The following is a 23,565-nucleotide window of genomic DNA, read 5'->3' as shown; positions in this document are numbered from 1 at the left end:
AGCAGTTGAGTCATAATTTCAGGCCATATGGGCTCCGTTTTGTTTGATGCGTCCTATAGGTTTATTTTAGCGGTCAGGTTTTAGAGTCAGTTACCCCATCTGAGCAATTGTATGCGAGCTTATTTGTCCAGGCTAGCTTTGGGGTAGAGAAGCTCACTCGTGTACTTCCTTACATCGCTCTATCACTTGAGATTCCACAGGGGCATTTATTTATTTTCCTACGTCAGTCCTGTGAAGCTTATGATTCATATATAACGATCTCAATACCTCAGAGCATATCTCAGAGTCCTCACTGGATGTGTCAGTGGCAGACATTGCAAATTCATAAAATTTTCCAAAGGCAAATGAGTAAAAGAGCATAATTAATATTACAAAGGTGATTTTATACGCTACAAATGGGATGGACAAACTTTGCATTACCCCAAGAAATATATAAGCTTTCTGTATCAAAATCTTGAAAATCAAAAAATGAAAATGCTGTGAGTTTCTTTCTTCTGCTGAACACAAAATAAGTTATTTTGAAGAATGTTTCAGTGAAACTCAGTATTGTTGTTGACCCCATTGACTTTCACTGAATAGACAAAATAAATACTGAGACATTTTTCAGAATATCTTCTTTGTGTCCAGCAAAAGAATCACACAGGTTTGGAGCTATATGAGGGTGAGTAAATGATAACAGAATTTAAATTTTCTAGTGGAATATCCTTTTAAAGATTGTAAAAGGTCTCTATCTCTTCCACATTTAATGTCTTCTTCCAGGGAAAGTACATATACAGTAGTCCTAATGTGGAAAAATTCACAAAACCTAAAAAAGAAAGTATTAAAGACAGTAAAGCTATGCAATAGGAGTGAGAAGACTTTAAAGCTAACTTTCCAAGCCTGAGGTAAGGTGAGGAGTTTAAGGAGAAGACTTGAACTGCATTTATTTCATAGTAAGTTAAAGCATAGCATTATGCATTCCTTATCTGCCCTGTCATTACCATAAACTACTGCAAGAGAAATTGTGCTTCTACACATACAGTGGAGAAAGACGCTTTCTAAGATTTCTGGCATGTGCACTCAGACTCTCTGCTATACAGTTTGAAAACAGTGCTACATGGATTGCCAGGTGATTTGCAGAGAAACTGCGGAAAAGTTTATGGACTCTTGTCAGAGGTTATGTAATTTCATAACTCAGAAAATAGCAGTTACTATATCAGACATCTGAGGCCAGAGAAGTTGCTAGGAGAGCTTCTGTTTCTCTCACATTGGTTTCTGGGCTGGGTGAAAGGGGATATTTGACATTGTTGACACAGATTGGAAGGAGATGAGATTTGCTCTTTTTTTCCCTGAATCATCTGTCCCCATCCAAGTGTGTGCATTTAGGCTGTTTGTCATTCTGTCCTGTCATTGCCTGGCTGGAAATATTGCTAGGGTGATGTCATGTGCTAAACAACCCTCCAGGAAAGATCAATAAGCCTGGATAAAAAAGATGCCACCAAAATATTACCAGTCTCTGTGACCATAAATCACCAGATATCTGTCTGTCAGTACAAAGAGAAGGAGTCGAGTGATGCTTAATTTAATTTTAAAATACATTAGGCGACTTATGAAGAGCTAAACTGATTAAGTTCTTTGTGGTGCTTCACTAAATACGTCAATTAATAAGAAATTTACATTTATGTGCCCCTCACACTTTGATTTCTACTTACAGGAATATTAGAATATCTAGGAATATTCTCACACAAAATCCAGCCAAATTTCCATTGAAATGGGTATAAAAGAGAAATCCACTAGGAGTTTTTCTGCTCTCCATCTGTCTGAGAGTGCTCTCATGCACTTTAGCTAACAAAGAGACTCATTTCACTGGCCCAAATCAAATTCGTCAGGCGTGATGGTCCATTGCTTTCCTTACAGAATCCACAGGGCAGAAGACTACAAAGCATTGGGCTGTAATGGGAACTCATGTAGCCATAAAACAGTGTGAAGCTTTTCGCTCTCTGACCTGAACGCATCTTCTTGTGGTCGAGGCTCAGAGGGAGCTGTGTAATTGTTCCAACTGAGAGTATGTTTACACACTAACTGCCAGATCATATATAGCAACATGAATGAAAATCATAACAGCTTTTTAGCTGAGACAGGTGTGTGCATGTGTGTTTGTGTAAGCATCAATAAGCACGCTTGCATGTGACTGCACTCCCCCTCTATATCATCTCTGGCCCAGAGTACATACGTTTTAATATCTCATAGAATTGTGATACTTTACTTGAGACCTTTAACTGAGACTGTTAAAGGTACGCATTTTAACAAATGAGTTTACACTAAATAACACTATAAGCAGCATCATTTTATTTAAATTTAACTGAGTCAACAAATGTAGAGCACCATTCAACTAATAATAAGTACATTTATATTCAAAAGTTTGGAGTCTGCAAGATTTTTCAAGGTTTTTTTTATTATTATTATGATTTTTTTTTTAAAGAAGTCTCTTGTCCTCAGTAATATGGTGAAATATTGATACTATTTTAAAAATCTGTTTTCTATTTTAATATATTTTTTAAACAAGCATGCAATGACAAAGCTGAATTTTCAGCAGCCATTATTAGTCTTCAGTGCTCACTCAGAAATCATTCTAATATGCTTTGTGGTGCTCGAGAAACATTTCTTATTATTATCACAGTTGATGACATTGATCGTGTATATTATTTTGTCGAATTATTTGATTAAATATTAAAATGCTACAAAAACGAAACACATAAAATGTCATTTGGGTGCTAAATTTAATTATATTTAATTTTTTCATGGTCATTTAATTGAAAGGAAGCATTTGAAAACAAACCATTCATTAAAATTAACTGGAATTCCCAATGATTCATAGAGAGAATGGAAATTTTAGGCAAGACATATTGATAAATAATTACTGATGGAGCTTTTTCACCCATTGGTATAAGAAGCTCATTACTGGAAAAATATTCTGTTTTGAAAACAGCTACTGTGACGCTAATGAAAGTTACTAGTGTTGCTACTTTTAGTTTGTTATTCCCCAACACTGCCGTAGAGGTGAAATCATGACAGGTACCTATAGGGGAAGTGTACATTCAAGGCATTAGGACTGTGCCGATGGGCTGTGACAGTAATGGTCTGGCAGTCTCAGAGTTGAAAGGGATGTGAAGAAGTGTGCTGTCATTCACACACATCCTCTGAAACCTGTCCCAGTCAGTCAGTCCATCAATCAGTCAATCATCTAACACAGTTAGCAGTGTGCAGATGAGTATAATCAGTCTAGACTGATAAAGAACCTGTGTGATGGTAGAGAGTCCTTATGGTTGTTTATCCCTAACAAAGTCCGACAGATATTTCATTTGTGACTCACCCATAAATCTTAATCTGAAGATGAGAAACAGGAAAGCTTTTGGACTGCATTTTTATCTTACAAGCTCTTTAAACTGTGATTTTATGACCTATTAAATTCTTGCAGCATCTCACTGATGCAGTCAGTCAGCATCTTGGGTGTAAAGAAGCAACTCGGGGTGTTTTTTGGCAAGCAAATTTATATGACACACACATAACTCATATCCAATTAGTGCAAAATCTCTCTGTTCTAGTATTGAGTATTTTAATTGTTAAAGTTGTTTTATTTCTAATCGTACTCTGATGTTAAATTAGTCAGAATGTCTCGTACATTTATTGCTTAATTTTAAAAAGCTTTTACAAAAAATATCTGAGCAAACATAATGTGAAAAAAACTCATCTGCACATCTGCACAGATCAACAATTCATAAATTGTGAGCAGGGTTTGAAATTGGTAAGCAACTAAGCAGCTAATTAATATTTATTAACCCATTTTTTATATTGTGACATCAGAACCTGCCCACTCAAAATCTCTTTCCTGCATCGCCATCTACATCATATGAAGTACAATCGTGTCTTGTGTGCAGTTTGCGTCATCAGTGTGTAGTGCCAAGGCTCTCCAGACCTTTCCACGCATCTTAAACACGATGTGACACACCCTCCCATGATCCCTCCCTGCTTCTTCGATTAAGTGCTGAAGTGCCTCTGCTCTAGATGAGCCAGTTATTAGCACATTCAGCCAAGCTAATGCATTTTAAATAATACATAAAACATGCTGATTAGTGTATGGAGGAGCTCCCTGAGGATTGCCGGGAAATGGTTTAGAGGCTTTCCCTTGGCGGAGGCATGAGACACAAAAGAGGGCTCACCAATTCTATTAGTCACAGTGGCTGCAGTTCAAAGATGCTCCACGCTTCATTCAGTCACTCTTCATTAATTTGACAGCTTTTGAGGCCATTTATAAGCCAGGAATATGTGTGTGTGTGGTAGGAAGTGTTTCTAAAGATAAGAGTGGTTAATTGCCCTTACGATTGAGACTGGAGCCATGTTTAATTGAAGTGTTTGCTAACGTCACTAAAATCGCATACGTAAAGTTGTGAAGAATTTTATCCCCTCAGGCGGTCTCTTGGTCACTATATAGACATAAATACAAACTTTGAATATTTAGGTGATGGATGTTTATATGGAAGCCTGTGGTCACAATTTTCCATCTCAAACCATTGCAGATTTACAGACATGATGGCGCATGACATGTTTTGATCATATCATTAAGTCTGTCGTTGTATTTCTTCCATCTCGACCTGTTTGTGCGTGTAAAAGTGTGTGTTCGCATGTACGCCTGTGGGAGAAGATTGCCCACTCTTATCAGTGTTTGTCCAGTGGTGTGTAACGCACCACGTCTGGTTATCTGAGTTTATATGGATGACCTGATTGGCAGAGATAGAGCCGTGGATGCATGACATGAGTGAGTCACCACAGGCCCTGCTGCATAAACTTTTTCAACCTATTATGATGAGTGTGTCTCAAATACACCCACAGACACATATGTTGACCATGCCTGGGGCTGTGGTGGTGTATGTATATCCAGGTCAGAGGACATAGCATCATTAGCCTTTTAAAAAGCTTTAATGCATTATGGGTAACGCCCCAAGTCAGTATTAGGGAGCTTATTTGTGCCAACTTCTATTTAGTCAGTAGAGGTGACAGAACAACAGTTGCACACTGAGTATTTTTTTCAGATTAATGTTTAGAGATGACGCATCAATGCAGCATATAACTACAATGCAGTTTAATGAAACACGAGTGTCCTAAACAGGTGCAACAGACCTTAGTCAGGCTGGACGTCATATTGAATTTAACCCACATTAAAATTAAGCTTTGAGGGATAAATTTAGAGTTTTTACATTGGCATGCACTGTATGGTTATAGATCATAATTTTCACAACTCAGAACTGCTTTGAAGTGTTTGTCTAATGAAAGTTGTTTTTGCGAAAGATGCTCTGTCAGCAGAACAGTCAGTACGTTGTTAAATAACAGTACAATCCACTATTACCCAATGATTCAATCCAGTGATCCAATGACATGTAATTTGTCTTTCCACACTGAAGGCAAAAAATGCGAGACACAAAAATATATCAGGTGTTTGAAATTCAACTATATTCAGCAAAGGAGATTTCAGTTTGGGCAGGTGTACCCAGCGTGACATCACAAAAATAAAAACCAACATATCCTGCCATGACTTAATATCCTGACAATTGCAGATTGTTGCTTTATCATATCATGCCTGGTTGGGACTATTTTCAGCCTCTGGTGATTTTGGAAAAAATTAAAAGTCTAAATCTCATTGGCTGATATCTACTGGATTTCCACGTACTCTGCAGAAATCTTTAACGGTCCACCAGGAACCAAAAAGATGTATTCACAAAGACTGTGACAATGAACGCTTCATATACGCTACATTTTAAAAAAAAATCTCGTTTGTAAAAGGCGAACTTCATGTTTTGAAGTTATGAAGCGAGTTAGAAGGGTTAGAAATATTATTCAATGAAATTTAAATATATTCTATAATATGTTTTTTACCCGGGTTCTGGGTAGTTTTGTTAGGTTTGTATAAATTTTATTTAGGCTCAGATTTTGGCGACACACCAGCACGAGAATTAGCACTATTTCGGTAAAAGCGATTACAGAGAAAGGTTGAATACACGTAATTAAAATGCTACTTTTAATGTCTAAAATGCTTGTTAAGAGAGTTTAAATGTATGTAATATTGTAAACTATGCTGTATCCACCCAAATAAATTCAGTTAGTCTTGTATTTTGTCCATTTGTTCTTGTTTAATAATGAATGCTCATCTTTTGATTATTGCTGTTGCCTCTAGTAATTCTGTGTATAATAGTTTATAAAAAATTGTTGACTTAAATAAAACAACCCAGCATGTTGGGTAAAAACATTTAACCCAATCAGCTGAGCCAAAATAACCCAGGATGTCTTCTGTACAAAAATAACCTAAAGTTGGGTTGTTTTTAGGCCAGCATTTTTTAGAGTGTACATTGAATGTAAAAGAGATTAATGTAAAAGAGGTGTTTTCACGTGTTTACCTATGAGATATGGAAAAGTATGATTTTTCTTGGCTGACCCTGGCCAGCATATGAATGGACTGCAGAGTGATCTCATTTTATTAGCTGTACGTCCTTTCGCATCTCACGTCATAATATAAGTTCTGGTGAATACCTCACTGAAAAAGCCATACCAATACATACAGGTGCTGAGTTGCTGACATCACAAACTGATTTAGTATTGCATTCTGATCATCTGCATTGATTGTGGGCACTCAAAAGTGTACTATGAGCTGAATGGCTGCTGATGAAGTGCAGTTGGAATAAATGGTGCTTATTTGTTTTAGATTAATTCAAATTCTTGAGAGGCATTAGCGTCATTTCCAATTTTTTTTTTTTATGTAGAATGTAGAGCCATTATTCCCTATGCTTTAACATGCATGCCAATCTTGAATGAATGGTGTATGGTTGTTTTTAAGTATGCCTGCTTTTGTCATATTACAGCTAAAAGGATAATACATATTACTGGAAAAAAAGAACTACAATGTATTTTTTGTAAGTTGTATATAATACAGATTATTAGAGTAGATTTTCAGTCTTTCTACTTCAAAATTTCACATTTAATTAAAATTTTAACTTATTATTACCATAATTAAACTAAAACCCAAACAAATCCACTTTTTGGACCTAAAAATATGCCTCCGGTCTGGATTTCTAAATCGCCCAAAATTTCCAGAATTCGTCTTTTGCTTTCTACAGTCACCATTCATTGTGAGTGCTTTTGTATTAAAGCCCTGCGTGCTGTTTTTAAAAATCCCACTCCCACTGAATTTCTGGCCTGCTCCCCCAAACATTCTAATATTTAATATAATTTTCACACATCAGGGAGCCGCTATCAATATGTGGAGTATTTGAATCACTTTGGATGTGTTGGATGCAGGGTTGCCAAATCAGCATTTTTTGCACGTAATTGGGCTGATTTTAAACTGTTGCAGCAGGTTGATTTTCTTCGCTGGGTTAAAGGTTTGAAACATTGTATAACTTACGTTTAAATGAAATGCATGTATTGAATCAATTTGCATTTGATAAAACTGTGGAAGATGTTAAGTTTTGTGAAGAACGGCCAATAGGAAGCCTTTTAGCTGTGTTTATGATCAATCTGCATAACGGTGACTGCAAAATATGTATTTTAGGTATGGAAATGAAATATTTTGAGTTTTGATATTTGGGATATGGTCATTGCGCTACTTTGAGGGGGGTTACTTTAACCCTCCAGGCTAAATATGGTCCCTGGTGTTACTTGCCATTACTTTGTTATTAGTTATTAAATTTACAAGCAAATCCTGAGTGAAAATTATTATAATTGTTTTTTTGTGTGTGTGTGTAGCTGGAAGAACTACTGTACAGTTACTTAGCAACTTGAACAAGGCAGGAAGTACATGTACAGGATTTGTTGTAATTACTGGAACATTTATATCAGTGATCACACATTTAGACGCCAATATCAGAAATATCCTTGTTGCCTAGTGGACAAGTCCATCATATTTTTGTCTCTACTCTAAGATAGCATGTGACCCCATGGTTCTGTTTGAGGAAAATTTAAAGCAGGCTGCAAATGTCAGTAACACTTGCAAAGTTTAGTAGAATTTATTCAGAGCCACAAAAAAATTCATAATATAGACTTTATTATATTTTTTTATGTCCTACTAAGACACAAAATTAAAGTAATTATATGAACTGTTCAAATCTCTTTCTCTGTCTTTTTCTGGTTGTCTCTTTCACTTTGTGTTAAACTGAGGCCACATGTTGAGCTCTCTTACATGGAAATGCTGCCAGTGCAGACAAACAGTGTTTGATCTTTCATTTTTGGACTTCAGAGTGCTTCAAAAGGGTTTGTCTGACTATCTATGTGTGTGTGTGTGGTAGAGAAATAGTAAATCAAAGTAAATTTGCCCTCAACTGCGCAAGCAGGATGTCTGTCCTCAGTAAATATGCTATTTAAAATTAAGCAAAAGACTCTCCTGTGACCTCATGACTACAGATGTGTGTGTGTGTGTGTGTGTGTGTGTCTGCATTATAGTGGATCAGTCTGACTCTGCATGGCTTCTTTTCTCAGCAAGACTTTCAGCACAAGAAGACGGAAATGCCACAGCCACTACTGAGAAAGCTTTACTCAGCCTTAAATCTTTTGTCTTTTATCCTGTCTTTCACACATATACACAAACTTTGTGATGGATGCACACAAAGCTATTCTCTAAATCTGTCTTTCTCTCACTTTATCGCATCCTTTTACCTTCTAATTTCATTCTTCTCTCTCACACTCTTCCTCTCTATGTGTGGCTAGAGATTATTCAAAAACAATGCCACTGTCAGTCTCAACAGCAACAACAAAACTGCTTGTGTTCTTCCTCATTTGTAGGTGTCTTGGATAATAGCCTCTGCAAAATGACTAAATGTAATAAAGAAAGCTCAATTCTCCAGGTAATATTTCTGTGAGAAATAAAGTGGCACTTTTTACATCAGTCTCAGTGGGTTTTTAAAAGCTCTTCTTGATCTAATGAATGCTATGGTTTTGTTTGCATGTCTGAAATGCTGGGAATCCCACTCATATATTCCTGACCCCCAAAATTGGAAGGGTAAATCCTGTTTACGCAGTAGATTTTTATGTCCCCAGTCTTATAACAATGAATGAAATATTAAAATTACAGTTTTTAAGTATAAAAATCTTATTTGTTTTTTTTCTTTCTTTTATTTAGTTTTAAATAACTGAATTACTTTGGTTTTTTTATTTTTTTAATCTAATTTCTCAAATATATATATATATTTTTTTCTTGGAAATATTCAGACAGTGACAGAAAACCATGAAACCATTAAGCAGTGTAATCTCACCTTTGACCTGAAAGGCTCAGGGAATCCTCCGTGTGGTATTCCAATGTGTCCCTGCAAGAACTCCACAACAGACAGAGGGAAAGAGAGCTCGTCTGCTCTCTCTTCCACCTCAGCCCGGGAGAGAGAGTTCTGCACCATAAACTGAGCCAGATCACCCACAATCTTAGAGGAGGGGGTCACCTGAAGAGACAAAAGTGATAGAGACCAAAATTATCTCCAGAAAAGAGTTCTTCAGTTCTGAAATCTTTTCACAGCACATTTTAATGCGAAGTACAGCAAACTGAAAATTTACCTCCTTAGTCAGCTAGAAATGTTCACCCTGTTCAAAATGCTTCAAAATGATTCTACTGACAAATTGAGCATAGCAATCAATTCACATTAAAATGCTACAAGCCCCAAGAAGAAAACATGAACTTTAAGAACATAAACTCAAAACAATTCAAGAAATCGAAAGAGGAATTTATTTGTGGAGAGGTCAGATTGAAACAAGGGATTACTTTCTTTTTAAAGGAATAGTTAACCTATTGATGTCATCACTTACTGTACTCACACTCATGTTGGTCCAAACCTGTATGACATTCATTCCTCCACAGAACATAAAAAAAATGAAGTTTTGGAAAGTATTTTGTTTAAAGGACTGAAAAGATGGAGAAGGATTCGTTTTCAAAGACTTGGAATATAGTGCACAATATGTATGTATCACTATGACAACTTGATTTAATTTTATAATACTGGCCATTCTTTAAGAACATTAAAAAAATTCCCTCTGTGTTCCACAGAAGAAAGTAATTCATATGATTATGAAGCAACATATGATTTTTATTTTTGTGTGAATTATTCCTTAAAATGTGAACAACACCAAATAATTGGAGAAAATACTTCAACATCTATTTTAGACATCCTCTAAAGGTCATGCAAATTCAGCCAATAAAGTAAATGTATGAAGAGTTGAGCAAAGAGACAGAAAATGACAAAATAAACCAAGAGAGCAAAATAAGAGAGTGAGAGAACTTTGAGAGCAGGAAAGACACACAAGGTGAAATAAGGGAAAAAGCAAGAGATTAAGGAGAGGAATAAAATGTTAAATGTCACGCCATTTTTCTTTCACATAAATAGTTCAGCACTCTTCAAAAAATACCTTATGTACAGCAAAACCGCTGTCAACTTTTCAACTGGCAGTGAAGGCTAGATACACTTTGAAAGTGTTATCTTAAAAAAGTACCATAGTACAGTATTGGCATATTTATTTGTACATATCTAATATTTTGATGCCAAAGTAATAATTGTAACATAGTGCTCCAAGGTATTTAAAAGGATATCTCCGTATTAACATGGTATTATTATGATGCCATGCCCAAAAACATGTTACATTTTTGTAAAAAAAAAAAAAAAAACAACCAAACAAACAAAAACTGTAATTACTTCATGACTGGATGGTTGAGAGTAGGTCAAAAAAGGAAAGGAGTAAAATTTTGGATTACGTTTTGTAATAGAGTCCTAGACAAAGGCTAAGCAAGGTTAATATCCTTGTTTAAATACAAAGCCACAGACATGACGTGTATGCAAAAACTTTTTGAGAGCAAAGGGTTTAGCCACAACCTCAAAGACCCTGAGTGACTCTGCCGGGACTGTAGAGGATAACACAGCGGAGACCTCCAAACTCTAATGTGACCAATTATAAAACTTCTTATTGATAGATATGTCAAAATTATGCACCTTTACATGAGTTACATATGTTCTTTGAACAATATTAAAATGCTGACACTCTTGCATAACTCTCTTCTGCTTCAGAAGTTCAGTCACTTTAGCCAGGGAATACTGCTCAGAAGATGAGCACTTAACTGTCTGGATAATCAAATGTGATTTCACTAAATTAAGCGTGAACGTTTCCTTCATCCTGCCACAGTCAATTGAAGTCAAGACACTGGAGCTCATGTTAAATCAAATCCTAAAGACTCATGGTGGCTGGGGTGCTCCTGCTTTGGTTGCGTTCGGGATAGCAGAGTACCATACTATTTTACAGTGGATTATTATGGGTGTTACTCACAACTGTAACCAGTGTTACATGTTCAAAATGTGTGTAAAAACACATTTTGAGACTGCAGTGATAATGCTCATAACAGGCCTTTTTTAAGTAGTATGCAAAAATATTACTACTTTTTTTTCTCTCAGTTGTTATGACTTTATTCTTGTTAAAGGCCTATTGTGAGATTATTCTCAAAACATAATACATAAAAACAGTTTATTCTATGTATTAATCACTCAGCAAAGGAAGTGTCATGTTTGGCTGGATGAAATGTAATTAAACCCTTAGCTTGAAATAGGTGTAATGACCTGCTTAGTTTATAAAACATACTGTATGATAATGTACACTACCGCTTAAAAGCTTGGGGTTGATAAGATTTTGAAATGTTTTTGAAAGTAGTGTTGCACACCAAGACTAATATTCTGAAATATGTTCACAATTTAAAATACCTGTTACTGGTACAATACTGCACATGATTTCATCACACCTTGCTGGGATACAAATAACTGAAAAAAGTTCTTAATATATTTTCAGAAATTACTTTTAGGCCCTGGTACAGAACATGATGACTGCACCAGAGCATTTGCCAAAAAACATGCAAATTACATTTTTTTCTTTTTAGTAAAGACTGGAAGTCACTACAAACTTAAACAACCAATGTAGCAAGTTCGTGTAACAAGACTGTGGCATATTACCATATGAATATGTCATATTACATATAGCATAATACTTTTTAAAACAGTAGACATTAAACAGTATATATATTCAGAATAGTGGCTCATCAATGATCAACTCTTAAAATATTCACATTTGGTCTTGAATATTTGGCTACACTGTTGGTCTGTAGCTCAACATGATTGACTGAATCCAAAAGAAAGCATGTTTCTGGTGAAAGATTCAAATTATGAGGATGCTGCCCTCAGTTACTGAGAAATCCTTCAATTTCTGCCTTGACTTGGAATAGGGAGAAAAATCAATGAGTTGTTAATTAAGTAGAGGATTTGTTAAGTACCCAGACACAATGCAAAACTCGGTCAGGCCAAGTCACTGTGATGGAGGCTGTCGGGGAAAAGTGTTATAAGATGAGACTGAGACGGGATTAAGAGGGGATCAAACACACACACTCACGCCCGGGCGCGCACACACACACACACACGCAGAGTAATCCTCATGCCCGTCAGTGTCTTCTCTTACTGCTTTTCTGATGTACTGTAATCCTTCTGTGTACATCTCAGTTGCTCTCTGCTTCTGTCTCTCAGTTTTTGCTTCCTCTCTCTCTCCACACACACACACACACCTCTCTCTCTCTCACACACACACACAAACACACACACACACACACACACACACACACACACACACACACACACACACACACACACACACACACACACACACACACACACACACACACACACACACAGACACCCAGGCCTAGAAGTGTTTACTCTCTCCTGTGTTATTGTGCAGGGTATCTCTGGCTAACTGACAGGGTACATCTGTTTGGCCATCGGCATGGACAGCGAGCGCTTTGAACTCAAGAGAACGGTTTGTGTGTGTCAGTACTTGCTGCTTCTTCAAAAGAAACAGAATTAGTGGAGTGTGTGTACGTGTGCGCCGGTGTGGGTCTCAGTAAACCGGATAGCAAGAAAGAGCGAGACATGAAGGTTGTTCAGAACCGAAAACTAGCATAACGCTTACTGTGCAAAATATACACTATGCTGCCAAATATTTCAATATTTTTAAATATAGATTTTTTAAATGTTTTTTGAGAGAAGTCTCTTGTGCTCACCAAGGCTGTATTTATTTGATTACAAATCTAATAAAAACAGTAAAAATGTGAAATATTAATATAATTTCAAATAACTGATTTCAGTTTTAATATTTTTAAATGTAATTTACTCCTGGGCTGGCAAAACCAGATATTCAGCAGCCATTACTCCTTTATTACTTTCTATATCAGTGTTACATGATCATTCAGAAATAATTTTACTATGCTGATTTGGAGCTCAAACAACATTTCTTATTATGATGAATGCTGAAAATAGTTGTGCTATTTAATTTTTTTTCTTCTTGGAATTCTAGCATTTATTTGAAACAAATCTTTTGTAATGTGAAAGTCTGTAATGTCACTTTCCCTTTAACTTGTGGCAAATTTTGCCCTACCATTTGGTGAAGGATATCACTCTTGGTTCATTCATCCTACCAAAAATGGTTTTAAACGGCACATTCTGGCAAATGTAGTAGGCCATCAAGGTATTCCGTGCATAAAGAAAATTCACATACTGTACAAAGTATAAATAATGCATAAGGCTACTACTTTCTTTCAAAAATAGAATGTGGGATGCTATTCTGAACATAACCTGGCAGAGAGAAAGCAAGATGGCAACAGCAAAAGGAATATAAATAGAGTATCGACACAAGATCCCAAAGTCCAGCCCATTTCCCCCCAACCCATGAACTAAATTGAAGAGAGATGGCGTGGGGGAAAAAAAGAGTGTGAATTGAATAACAATCACATGCAGATTGTAGGTAAACAGAAACTTCTTTTAGGAGAATCCCAATAATTGCACTGAGCGGAAGACTGAAGCAAGCGATGCCAGACACATTTCAGCTGATCGGTTAATTTGGCTTCAGAGTGCAGAGTGCAGCACAGCAGAAGCCAACACTGGCAGGTGACACTGACTGCTGCTATCAGATTGCGAGACTGATCTTTAGATAACCAGAACACTGTTCCTGTGACAGAAAGCAGCAGAACTTATGTTAGCCAAAAAGATGCTGGATGATCGCAGAACGTAAGCTCATCATGCTGAACGAGAAATGTACATCCAGAATCTGTACTTTGCCTTGTTTCTAAAATAACTTTGTAATATGTAATTATTTAAATTTGAACAGAGGAAAGAATGAAGTGTGCTTGTGATGAAATTATTTTGTTTCCATTTTGGGTACACTGCAGCAAATTTTTATGTTTTAAGCTAATTGCTAGGTTTGAATCAACAGGGACAAGAGCTTCGACTATATACTTGTGGAATATAAATGACAGCAAATCCAACAGAAAAGAAAGAAGCCACTTCATTCACTGGCCTTCAAGGACACTCTTCAGTATGTGGAACAGGGGAGGAGGAGAGAGAAAGAAAGAAAAAGAAAGAGTGGGTGACACATTTGGAATCAAAATGAGATTTTTGGAGGTCTTACTTTGATAAGGTCTCCCAGCAGCTTGTTGGCTTCGACGTAGGCTTTCTTCACCTCTTTGAACTTGTTACCTAGGCCCATGCTGTGGGCCTGGAAGTGTAGGTTGGTGTACTGGCCCCCTGGGATCTCATTTTCATAAACATCTGCATTACCAGACTTCATTGTGGCGGTGCAGTCGAAGGGAGCATACAGACCACGAGCAACTTCCCAGTACTCGCTGTAGTCAAAGACTCTGTCCAGAGAAACACCTGCACAACAGGAGAAGTGTGTTACAAATACAGCAACTTTACTCTAGGATAAGCAGCGATACAGCTTCATACAAACGTTTTTGTATTTTCAATTTTAACTACACTACCCATGATTCTGCAGAGAAATATTGACCAATCAGAAAACTGGTGAACAAAATGTGCCAATACTAAAAAAAAAAAAAAAAAAAAAAAAAACCTGGTTACTATGGTTAAACCATGTTAAACAAAGTAATCATGGTTTTACTACACTAACCATAGTTTAATAATGGTATTTGTGGTAAAAAAAAAAAAAAAAAAAAAAACTTTTTCTCTGATTTTCAAACATACATTTTCTACAAATCAAAGTGTGTAGTGTCATGCTTTCCCTCAAAACTGGTGTATTTGGGTCATGAAGAAAAAAATCTATATTTCATATTGGTTTATTTATTTATTTGATAAGCAGCCATATAATTAGCAGGAAAATGTACTGTACATGCAGCCAGACAGCTTGATCATTGCCCCTACGCAGAGCATGGATCTCTACTGACTGTAGATTATCTTTTTAGTAGTCTAAGTGTAGGCTGTTTATAAGCACCAAGCAATGTAACAATCAAAAATCATTCAAATGATGTTCAGGGCACAGTTTTGGCCATGAACATTATTTAAACATACTACTATTCCATATTCATAATATGAATTTAATATTCACACAGATTGTGACAAGAGATTGCCTTTTCAAATCTTTTAAACAAAATATAGTGACTGCTGAGAGTAAAAAAAAAACAAAACAAAAAAAAAATACTAGGAAATACATATTTATTTATATTAAAGATGGGAACGTTTGGGCTGAAAGTATTAATTTAGTGAAATTAATCACCCTGTTCTTTCATATGCATTTAAATGGTAGTGTTGGTAGCTCTTTCTTCCTCTTTTTGCTGGGGACATTTGAGTGATAGATACTGTTGTCCTAATCTGACACATCTCAAAACACACCATCAATCCATCAATAAAGGCCCTGCATAAAGTCAGGCATAATCAATATGGAATTAATTAAGCCTGATGCCACAAGAGTCATCTTTCCAGTATCCAGGCCAAACACACACACACACACACACACACACACACACACACACACACACACACACACACACACACACACACACACACACACACACACACACACACACACACACACTTTTTTTATTTTTAACACACTTGCATGTCATCAGTGAGTAGCTCCCTGCTTTAAAAATGCTCCTGCTGGGTTTGCGTCACTCCAGCAGATAATAGTAACCAGTCCATTAAGTGAAGTCAGTGTACACTGTGTGCTGTACTCAGTGTACTACAGTAGATAAATGTTCCTAAATGCCTCTAAAATGAATGTGTGCTTATGAATGTGTATTTGTAGTGTGTATATATGTGTGCTTGCATGAGCTATAAATGATGCTAAAATCTTCTGAATGGCAGATTATGTTTTGCTGCATACAGAGCTTTGGGCTGTCATAGAGACAAGTGTGATTTCTCAGGGCACCTATTTCAGTGATTTCTGTCAGGTAATAGGGATATTCAATGCATGATATTCTAAAAAATGCTTACAGCAGATTTAAGACAAGATGCTCAAACAAAGTATGCCATTCACTTGCATACTAATGTAGTTGCCTGGTCTTCCAGTGTGGCAAAGCCTGCTTATTCTAGTCTGTTTTGATGGTTTTAGAGTGGTTTTGGGTACTTGTAGCAAGGAGAGCAGTTGGCCGACCAGCTAATTTAACACCCACTTGGATCAAGCTGGCAGTATAGGAGATAAAGCTTAAAATAATGTCATATTGTAAAACAAAGTTGCATTGTGAGATGAAAAATCACGCTGTAAGATATAAAGTCACACTGTGAGATACCAAATCACACTGAGACAGAGTCATTATTGGGAGATATAAAGTTGCAATAATAAAAGTCGCAATTATGAGGTACAAATTTGTATGCAAAGTCAGAAACATGCTTCTGCAAGGGAGTCCAGCTAAGTAGCTAAGATCAGCAAACACTGGTTTGAGATGTTTTTTCCAGCAGGGTAAACACACATCAGCACAATTATATGACATAATTCTATACTTTGTGTGCTCTGTTTTCTGAACTAAACTAAACTAAGCTAAGTGTTGCATTTTGTGTTGAGCTCTGAGGTCAGAACAGTTTGTTCATATTATGTTGGTATTTACTAACATCAATAAAGAATCGCACAACACTGCAAAGAATGTGTATGTGTATGTGTGTGTGTATGTGTGTGTGTGTTTGTGTGTGTGTGTGTGTGAGAGAGAGAGAGAGTGAAGACACAGCAGAGATCTTTTTTAAAAGTGAACATAACGGGCTTGCAGGGGGATAAAAGGTTTGATTGTGAAAGCAAGTCCAAACTTTCCACTGAGAATTGAGAGATGTAGAGAAAAATGACAGATGGAGAATGGAAGAGAAGTGTTAGTGTAAGCAGTGAGCTTGAAGACTGCATGGAAATACATGGAAATGGAAATGAACTTACAGATACAGTATAGAAGGACAAAAACAAAACAAACATATAGGGACAGATGAGTGTTGGCGAAAGAGAATGGCCAAAAACTGGAAATAAAGGAAAAGATTAGAATAGGTGAAAAAAAAGCCTGAAGGGAGAACAATGGAGGGAAAGAATACTTGAGAGACAAAGTGTGCTAGAAAGGAAAAGAGAACAGAGAAGTAAGAAGAAACTCAAATCAATAGCAGGGCAGCTAGATGGGTAATGCAGAAATAAAAATAAAAATAAATAAAATAAAATAAATAAAAACTAAACTTACTAACTAACAACAAATCAACAAAAGACATGTGTAAGACATGTTTGACAAGTGTGGGGTACAACAAATGTGTGTCTAGTATTAATAACAAACTGTTCTAATGACTGATGCAAAAAGTGAGCTAAAGCTTTACCTGTGCTAGCTTGCTACACTGGCAACTAAATTAACCAGCGAAACACACTAGAGGGAAAACCAATGACAGTAAGAGAGAGTGATGAGAGGGAATGAGGGATCTTCAATAAACTAGAGGTCTTCCGTGACCAATTACCTCAAAAGATGTGCTCATGAATAAAAAACTGTGTACTTAAACGCACATGCTTAGGTTGCAGAAAAGCACAAAATATATATGGCATGTGTATATCTACAGCTATACTCTCAATTCTCACACGGTTTTTTTTTTTTTTTAACATTTTTCTTTTTTCATTTTTGGATTGGTTGTATATATAGGGTACTAATGTAGTTAGCTGTTTGAAAGATAAACCTTCAAAAATAAATAAATAAATAAAAATAAATAACTTTAAATTTATCTGTCATTATGGGTTTATACATTCAGTTGAATGTTTGGGCCTACTGCATTGTCTCTGGCATTGTTTTTTTTTTAAATATAAAACATAATATATAACAAAAATAATTTTACTATATTAATTTAAATGAATGACATATGTTCCAATTGACACAACCAACTTCTATGCACTATCATGCATTTACGGACTCTAGCATTCACATGCGTATGAATGGAATTCAATGGAATGAAAAGTGAACTGTGCTCGCACCTTAACTGGAGTAACCATGGTATTTTTTATTTTTTATTTTTTTATAAGTGACATCCATCTATGTCAGAGAGTGGAATTGTATTTTCATTCAGCCCATCAGTGCTGTTTTATGCACCACTCAGAACAGACAAATTGCATATGAAAACTGGAACTAACTTTTATGCCAAATATTTGTGTTGGTGTGAACAGACCTTCAAGGTTTGGGCCCTTTAGCTCTAAGATTTAAAGATTTAAAATAAAAATTCATGCTAATACGCAGTGTTAGGAAGGTTACTTTGGAAATATAATAGGTTACAGATTACAAGTTACCCTACAGTATTTAAAATGTAATAAATAATTTCAATTACTTTTTTAATGTAACTGATAACATTTGATAATACACATATTCTCATTAGAAATTTCTACATTTTTTCTAAACTTTTTTAAACTGGTAATCATTTTGAAACATTTAAAGCAGGCAGGGTTAACCTTACAGTAGTACTTAACACTAATTACTGTCAGACTTTCAAAACCCTTCATTACTTGAATTAGGATTATAATAATTTAATTTCAAAGCACAGCCACCACAAAATCAGATTTTTGCACCATTTTTTACTTTGAGATTCTTTCTGAGGTTAAATACAGATTTGAAATAATAAGATTTAGTTTAATAGCTATGATACTGTTTTTGAAATCAAATCTTTGCCCAATTATGATAGGAAACACTGGCTTCTAACAATGCATTGTTTACACTGGTGTCTGATATTTTAAAGCAGTCAATGCAACTTAGGAAAAATAAATCAACCAAATCTGTATATGTGTGAAAGTATTCAGATGTAACCCCCTTTGCAATTGTTAACATTTTCAGAAGTAACTTCTATGTTATTTTACAAATCGAGTAGATTTCAGGCTCCCACTGACCTTAATCTCAAATTCATGGACCTACTGCCACTTGTGGCTGTTGGGCAATTTAAATATCTTGGTCTCTGGCTAGATTCTAATCTTTCATTCAATACCCATATACACTCAATTACAACTAAAATTACTTATCGTTTAAAAATACTTTATCAATCAATTAGTTGCTTTAATTTTTTTGTTCGCACAAAAATTATCTCTCAATTATTACTTCCAGTTCTTGATTATAGATATGATATTATTTACCAAAATACCACAGCTACCAATCTTCAACCCCTTAATGTTGTATATAACAGTCTGTGCAGGTTTATTCTTCATTGTCCCTTTAGAACTCACAACTGCCTTATGTATTACCAACTATCCTGGCTTACTCCATCCTCCAGACGTCATTTTCATTTGTTATTGTTTATTTTCAAATGCATTCACTTCAGTTATCCTGATTACTTGAAACAATATTTAATCCCATTCAGCTCCTCATATAGTTTATGCCATGCAGATCAAATATTTTTTGCTGTCCCTAGAATTAATAAAGAAATTGGCAAATATTCATTTAAATATAAAGCACCCTTTGATTGGAATGTACATCACTCTTGTACATCATCTACAGAATATTTGTATTTGTTTTTGATTTCCGTTTACATATGTTTGTATATTCTATTTCAGTGGAATGTCATTGTTACATTGTTGAATAATTATTGTAACATTAATGATGTGAAAGATGCTTACTGTTGTGGGGTTAGACAGCCCTCTGAGAGTTCTGTGTGTGTGTATGGTTGAATGACTGTGTTGTCTTGTTTTTGTACTGATTGTATTGTATTGATGTATTTACTGCACTGCTGTATCTGTCACTTGTAAATATATTAATATTGAGGACCCCCTTGTAAACGAGATGATTCATCTCAAGGAGCTTATCCTCTTAATAAATTTGAAATATTTGAAATATATAACAGTTACATTTATTTTGTAATTAAATGACCTAATTCTGTTATATGTAACTAGTTACCCTCCAAAACTGCTAATAAGCAACTAATTAATAGTGGGATTAGGTCCCTAAACTAAAATGTTACCACTATCCCATTAACTTACAATGTAAGATGTACCCCAGCCATATCTAATGCTTTTCTTATTCAAGTCTATAAGCAACCACCTCAACAACCCCAGCTACTGCATAGCGATGCTCCTGGCAAGCACCCAGAACACCCTAGCAACCGCATAGCAACGTTCTGGCAACCACCCAGAACTTGCATTGTAATGGCAATGTTTGTATGATTTTTTTTTTCTTTTTTTCATGGGGTATCTCAGTGTTTAAAGAGAGACATTGACAGATTATTGTGTATGGTGTGGCTACATGAGAGATTGTTCAAGAACATAAGATTATACTCTGGAGAATTTGAAACTGAAGTGCAGCGGCCATTATCTAACCACCCTGCCTCAGTGGAACCATATTTGGGGGACAGAAGAGTGGGAGAGAGGGAGGGAAAGATTGGGAAGAGGAGCTATGATTTAACTTTGATGGTAATGAAGTGGAGGAAGGGGAAATAAATGTGTTAGTTAAAAAGAAAATGGGGGAGTGGAATGGGAAGATTCTCTATCTCTCTTTTCTTCTCCGTCATTAGTCTTTGTCCAAGGTGTGTCAACACATTCCCCTGTTTACTGCTGTAGGCCTTTTGTTTAATATGTCTCTCAGAATACTGCAATTATCACACTCACACAGTACACGGACAGTACAGCACACATGCACACAACTGTATAAAAGTACAAATGTATTGATATATGACGACAACCCCTATTGGGTCCCTTGATTAATGAGCTTAGTGACTTGACTAATTAGAGATCATTAATCAATTGAGCCTGCCTGCAACTTAGGCAACATTAAACTGATCATGGGCAGATTGTTGAATTAAACTGCACATGTACTGACCTAGGCCAGAAACACACTTTATGTAAACATGAAAGTGTGGACTAAAAGTCACATGTTGTTCAAGAACACAGCATATCTGAATGATTTCTGAAGGATCATGTGACACTGAAGATTAGAACAACCCTTAATAAAATGAACTATGGTTTTACTATAGTAAAAAAGTGTAAAAAATCATTTGTGGTTATCACAGTTCAACTATACTAACCATTGTTGTTTGGTAAACCATAGTTAATTTCCTTAAGGGAATAACTGCTAAAAATGCAGCTGTCACGATAACAGTAAATTATATTTTAAAATACGTTTAAAATATTAAACAGTTTTTTCTTGATTGCAATAATTACACAATGTTACTGTTTTGACTGTATTTTCTTTCACAACACTCAAAAATCTCGCTGACCCCAAACTTTTGAAAGGTATTGTATATAAATATTTTTTCTTATATTTTTAAGTTATATTTTTGGGCAATTACTTTATTTGACAAAAGTAGAGACAGGTGATAGGAGAGGAGAAACTAGAACAGGAACGAAAAAGTACTCGAGTCAAACTTGGGTCCCCTGATGCGCTGATATGTCAAGAGCTCTGTCCTCTAGCCTATGACTCTGACTCTTTTTTTTAAGCTGAACTGCTATTATATATGCAGTGGATAAAGATTTCAGAGTGCATGTCTACATAGTCCAAGAACTTAACAATAGCACAGATGGAATAAATGTTTAAAGATCAATCGTAAATCATAACACATATGTTATATACAGTACAATAACTCAAGCCACTTTAAGTGACTTTCAATGCTTTACATAGCTATCGCTATTTGGGGAAATTTCTTAGTTTGCAAAAATCCAATCTTTTTAACAGGAATCCATGCGATTGGGAGTTTAGCTTTAGGGAAAAAAGTTCCTTCACAAATTTTGCTTGTGTTCAAGTTGGAACAGAAAGGTGCCATGTTGAAAGTGGCTTCTGTGAGAACAGTGCTTCATGCATCATTACACTATTGAAAATAGTCATCTTTTTTTTTTGCCCGTGAAGCATTTATCAAAATTTCTCTTCAAAATCTCAAACATTTTTGACCATACGTTTCTTGTCCACTCACCAGTATCAAGTTTGGTTCCTTTGGTACAGGCTACGATGGCACCCATGCTTGGTTGAGAGGTCATGCCTGCCATGGAGTCCACTGCTACATCCACTATATCCGCACCTGCGTGTGCACAGGCTAACATTGCCGCGACTCCCGCACCTGCAGTATCGTGAGTGTGAACATGGATAGGGACATCAGGGAAACGGTCACGCAGTGCTCCAATCAGTAAACGGCTGGCTTCGGGCTTCAGCAGGCCAGCCATGTCCTAGGAAGAAAAAAGAGCAGAGCTGCTTTTAACCACTCAAGTGCACCCCACAGAAAAGAAAATCACATTATGACGATCAATGTCATTACAGCATCTCAACAAAGAAAAAGAGAGAAGAAACAGAAATAACAGAGCGAGAATGAGTATTACTGTCAATGTCTTCAGTCATTACACCCTTGAGTAACTGCCAAAGACAGCTGAAAATATCATGCGGTTATATTAGCAAATCCTTCACCTTTGCCTCTGTGAATGTGGAACATATGATTGTCAGGCCAATTCTGTGTGTGTGCTTTTTCCTTGTACATGTGATCTACCTTAATAGCCAGTATGTGTGTTCCAGCCTTAACTAGCTCATTTGCCAGCTTCAGATAATACTCCAGTGAGTATTTCTGTCTCATGGGGTCAGACACGTCTCCTGTGTAAGAAATAGCCGCCTCTACCACACCTCCAGCCGTCCCTGCTGCTTCCATCCCCAAAAGCATGTTGGGAATATAATTCAAGGAGTCAAAAACACGGAAGATATCCATTCCGTTCTCTTTGGCTACTTCGCAGAATCTGGAGAAAGTGGAGATAAATGGAAATAAGGTTGTCAGCTCTGCACTACAGCCAACTCCTTCAAAACTGACATTTATGGGTTATAAGAGTAAAGAGAGACATTTGTGTGAATGCACATTCAAGTCAAGCCATTGACATCAGACATTTCAGTGGTTGCCAGAATATTATGTACTTTCCAACAGTTATCATCAGAAGTTGCTTTTATTATGGAATGTGGAAATTCTAAGAAACCCACTGCTATGACAAAGTGTGGTCACTAAGATGTGCTGAGAGGTCTTTAGAATGTTGATCTGCAGCTGATAATGAGTTCTGTGAGAATTTTACTGTGGTGCTGTGTAGTTGTTAGGGGTATGATACATCTATGTCCAGTATAATGCATATATACATGTTATTCCACACTATATTCACACAGTTTTTTTCCAACAAATGAATATGAGCAATAGTAAGGACGATAAGTAGTAAAAACTTGGGAGATTAAAGGTGCATTTGTTACATTTGTGAGCAAACTTTTCCTATTATGAACTTATAAGACAATCCAAAATACCATGTTTACAGTAC

General features: G+C 36.1%; 1 protein-coding gene across 1 annotated transcript in view; it reads right to left on the bottom strand.

Annotated features, from left to right (window-relative positions):
• LOC109112177 (pyruvate carboxylase, mitochondrial-like) overlaps positions 1-23,565 on the bottom strand; it is a 171,981-nt gene that overhangs the window by 5,885 nt on the left and 142,531 nt on the right. Inside the window, exons 15-18 of the mRNA XM_042728344.1 lie at positions 22,767-23,007; positions 22,203-22,452; positions 14,497-14,741; positions 9,276-9,455 (exon numbers count right to left, since the gene is read on the bottom strand). Of these exons, the coding sequence (XP_042584278.1) occupies positions 9,276-9,455; positions 14,497-14,741; positions 22,203-22,452; positions 22,767-23,007 (916 nt within the window). The remainder of the gene's footprint in view (positions 1-9,275; positions 9,456-14,496; positions 14,742-22,202; positions 22,453-22,766; positions 23,008-23,565) is intronic.

This window comes from Cyprinus carpio, chromosome B7 (genome assembly GCF_018340385.1).
Source record: "Cyprinus carpio isolate SPL01 chromosome B7, ASM1834038v1, whole genome shotgun sequence".
NCBI lineage: Eukaryota > Metazoa > Chordata > Actinopteri > Cypriniformes > Cyprinidae > Cyprinus > Cyprinus carpio.
Note: the sequence above shows the minus strand (reverse complement) of the source record. Positions and strands in the feature narration are given on the sequence as shown.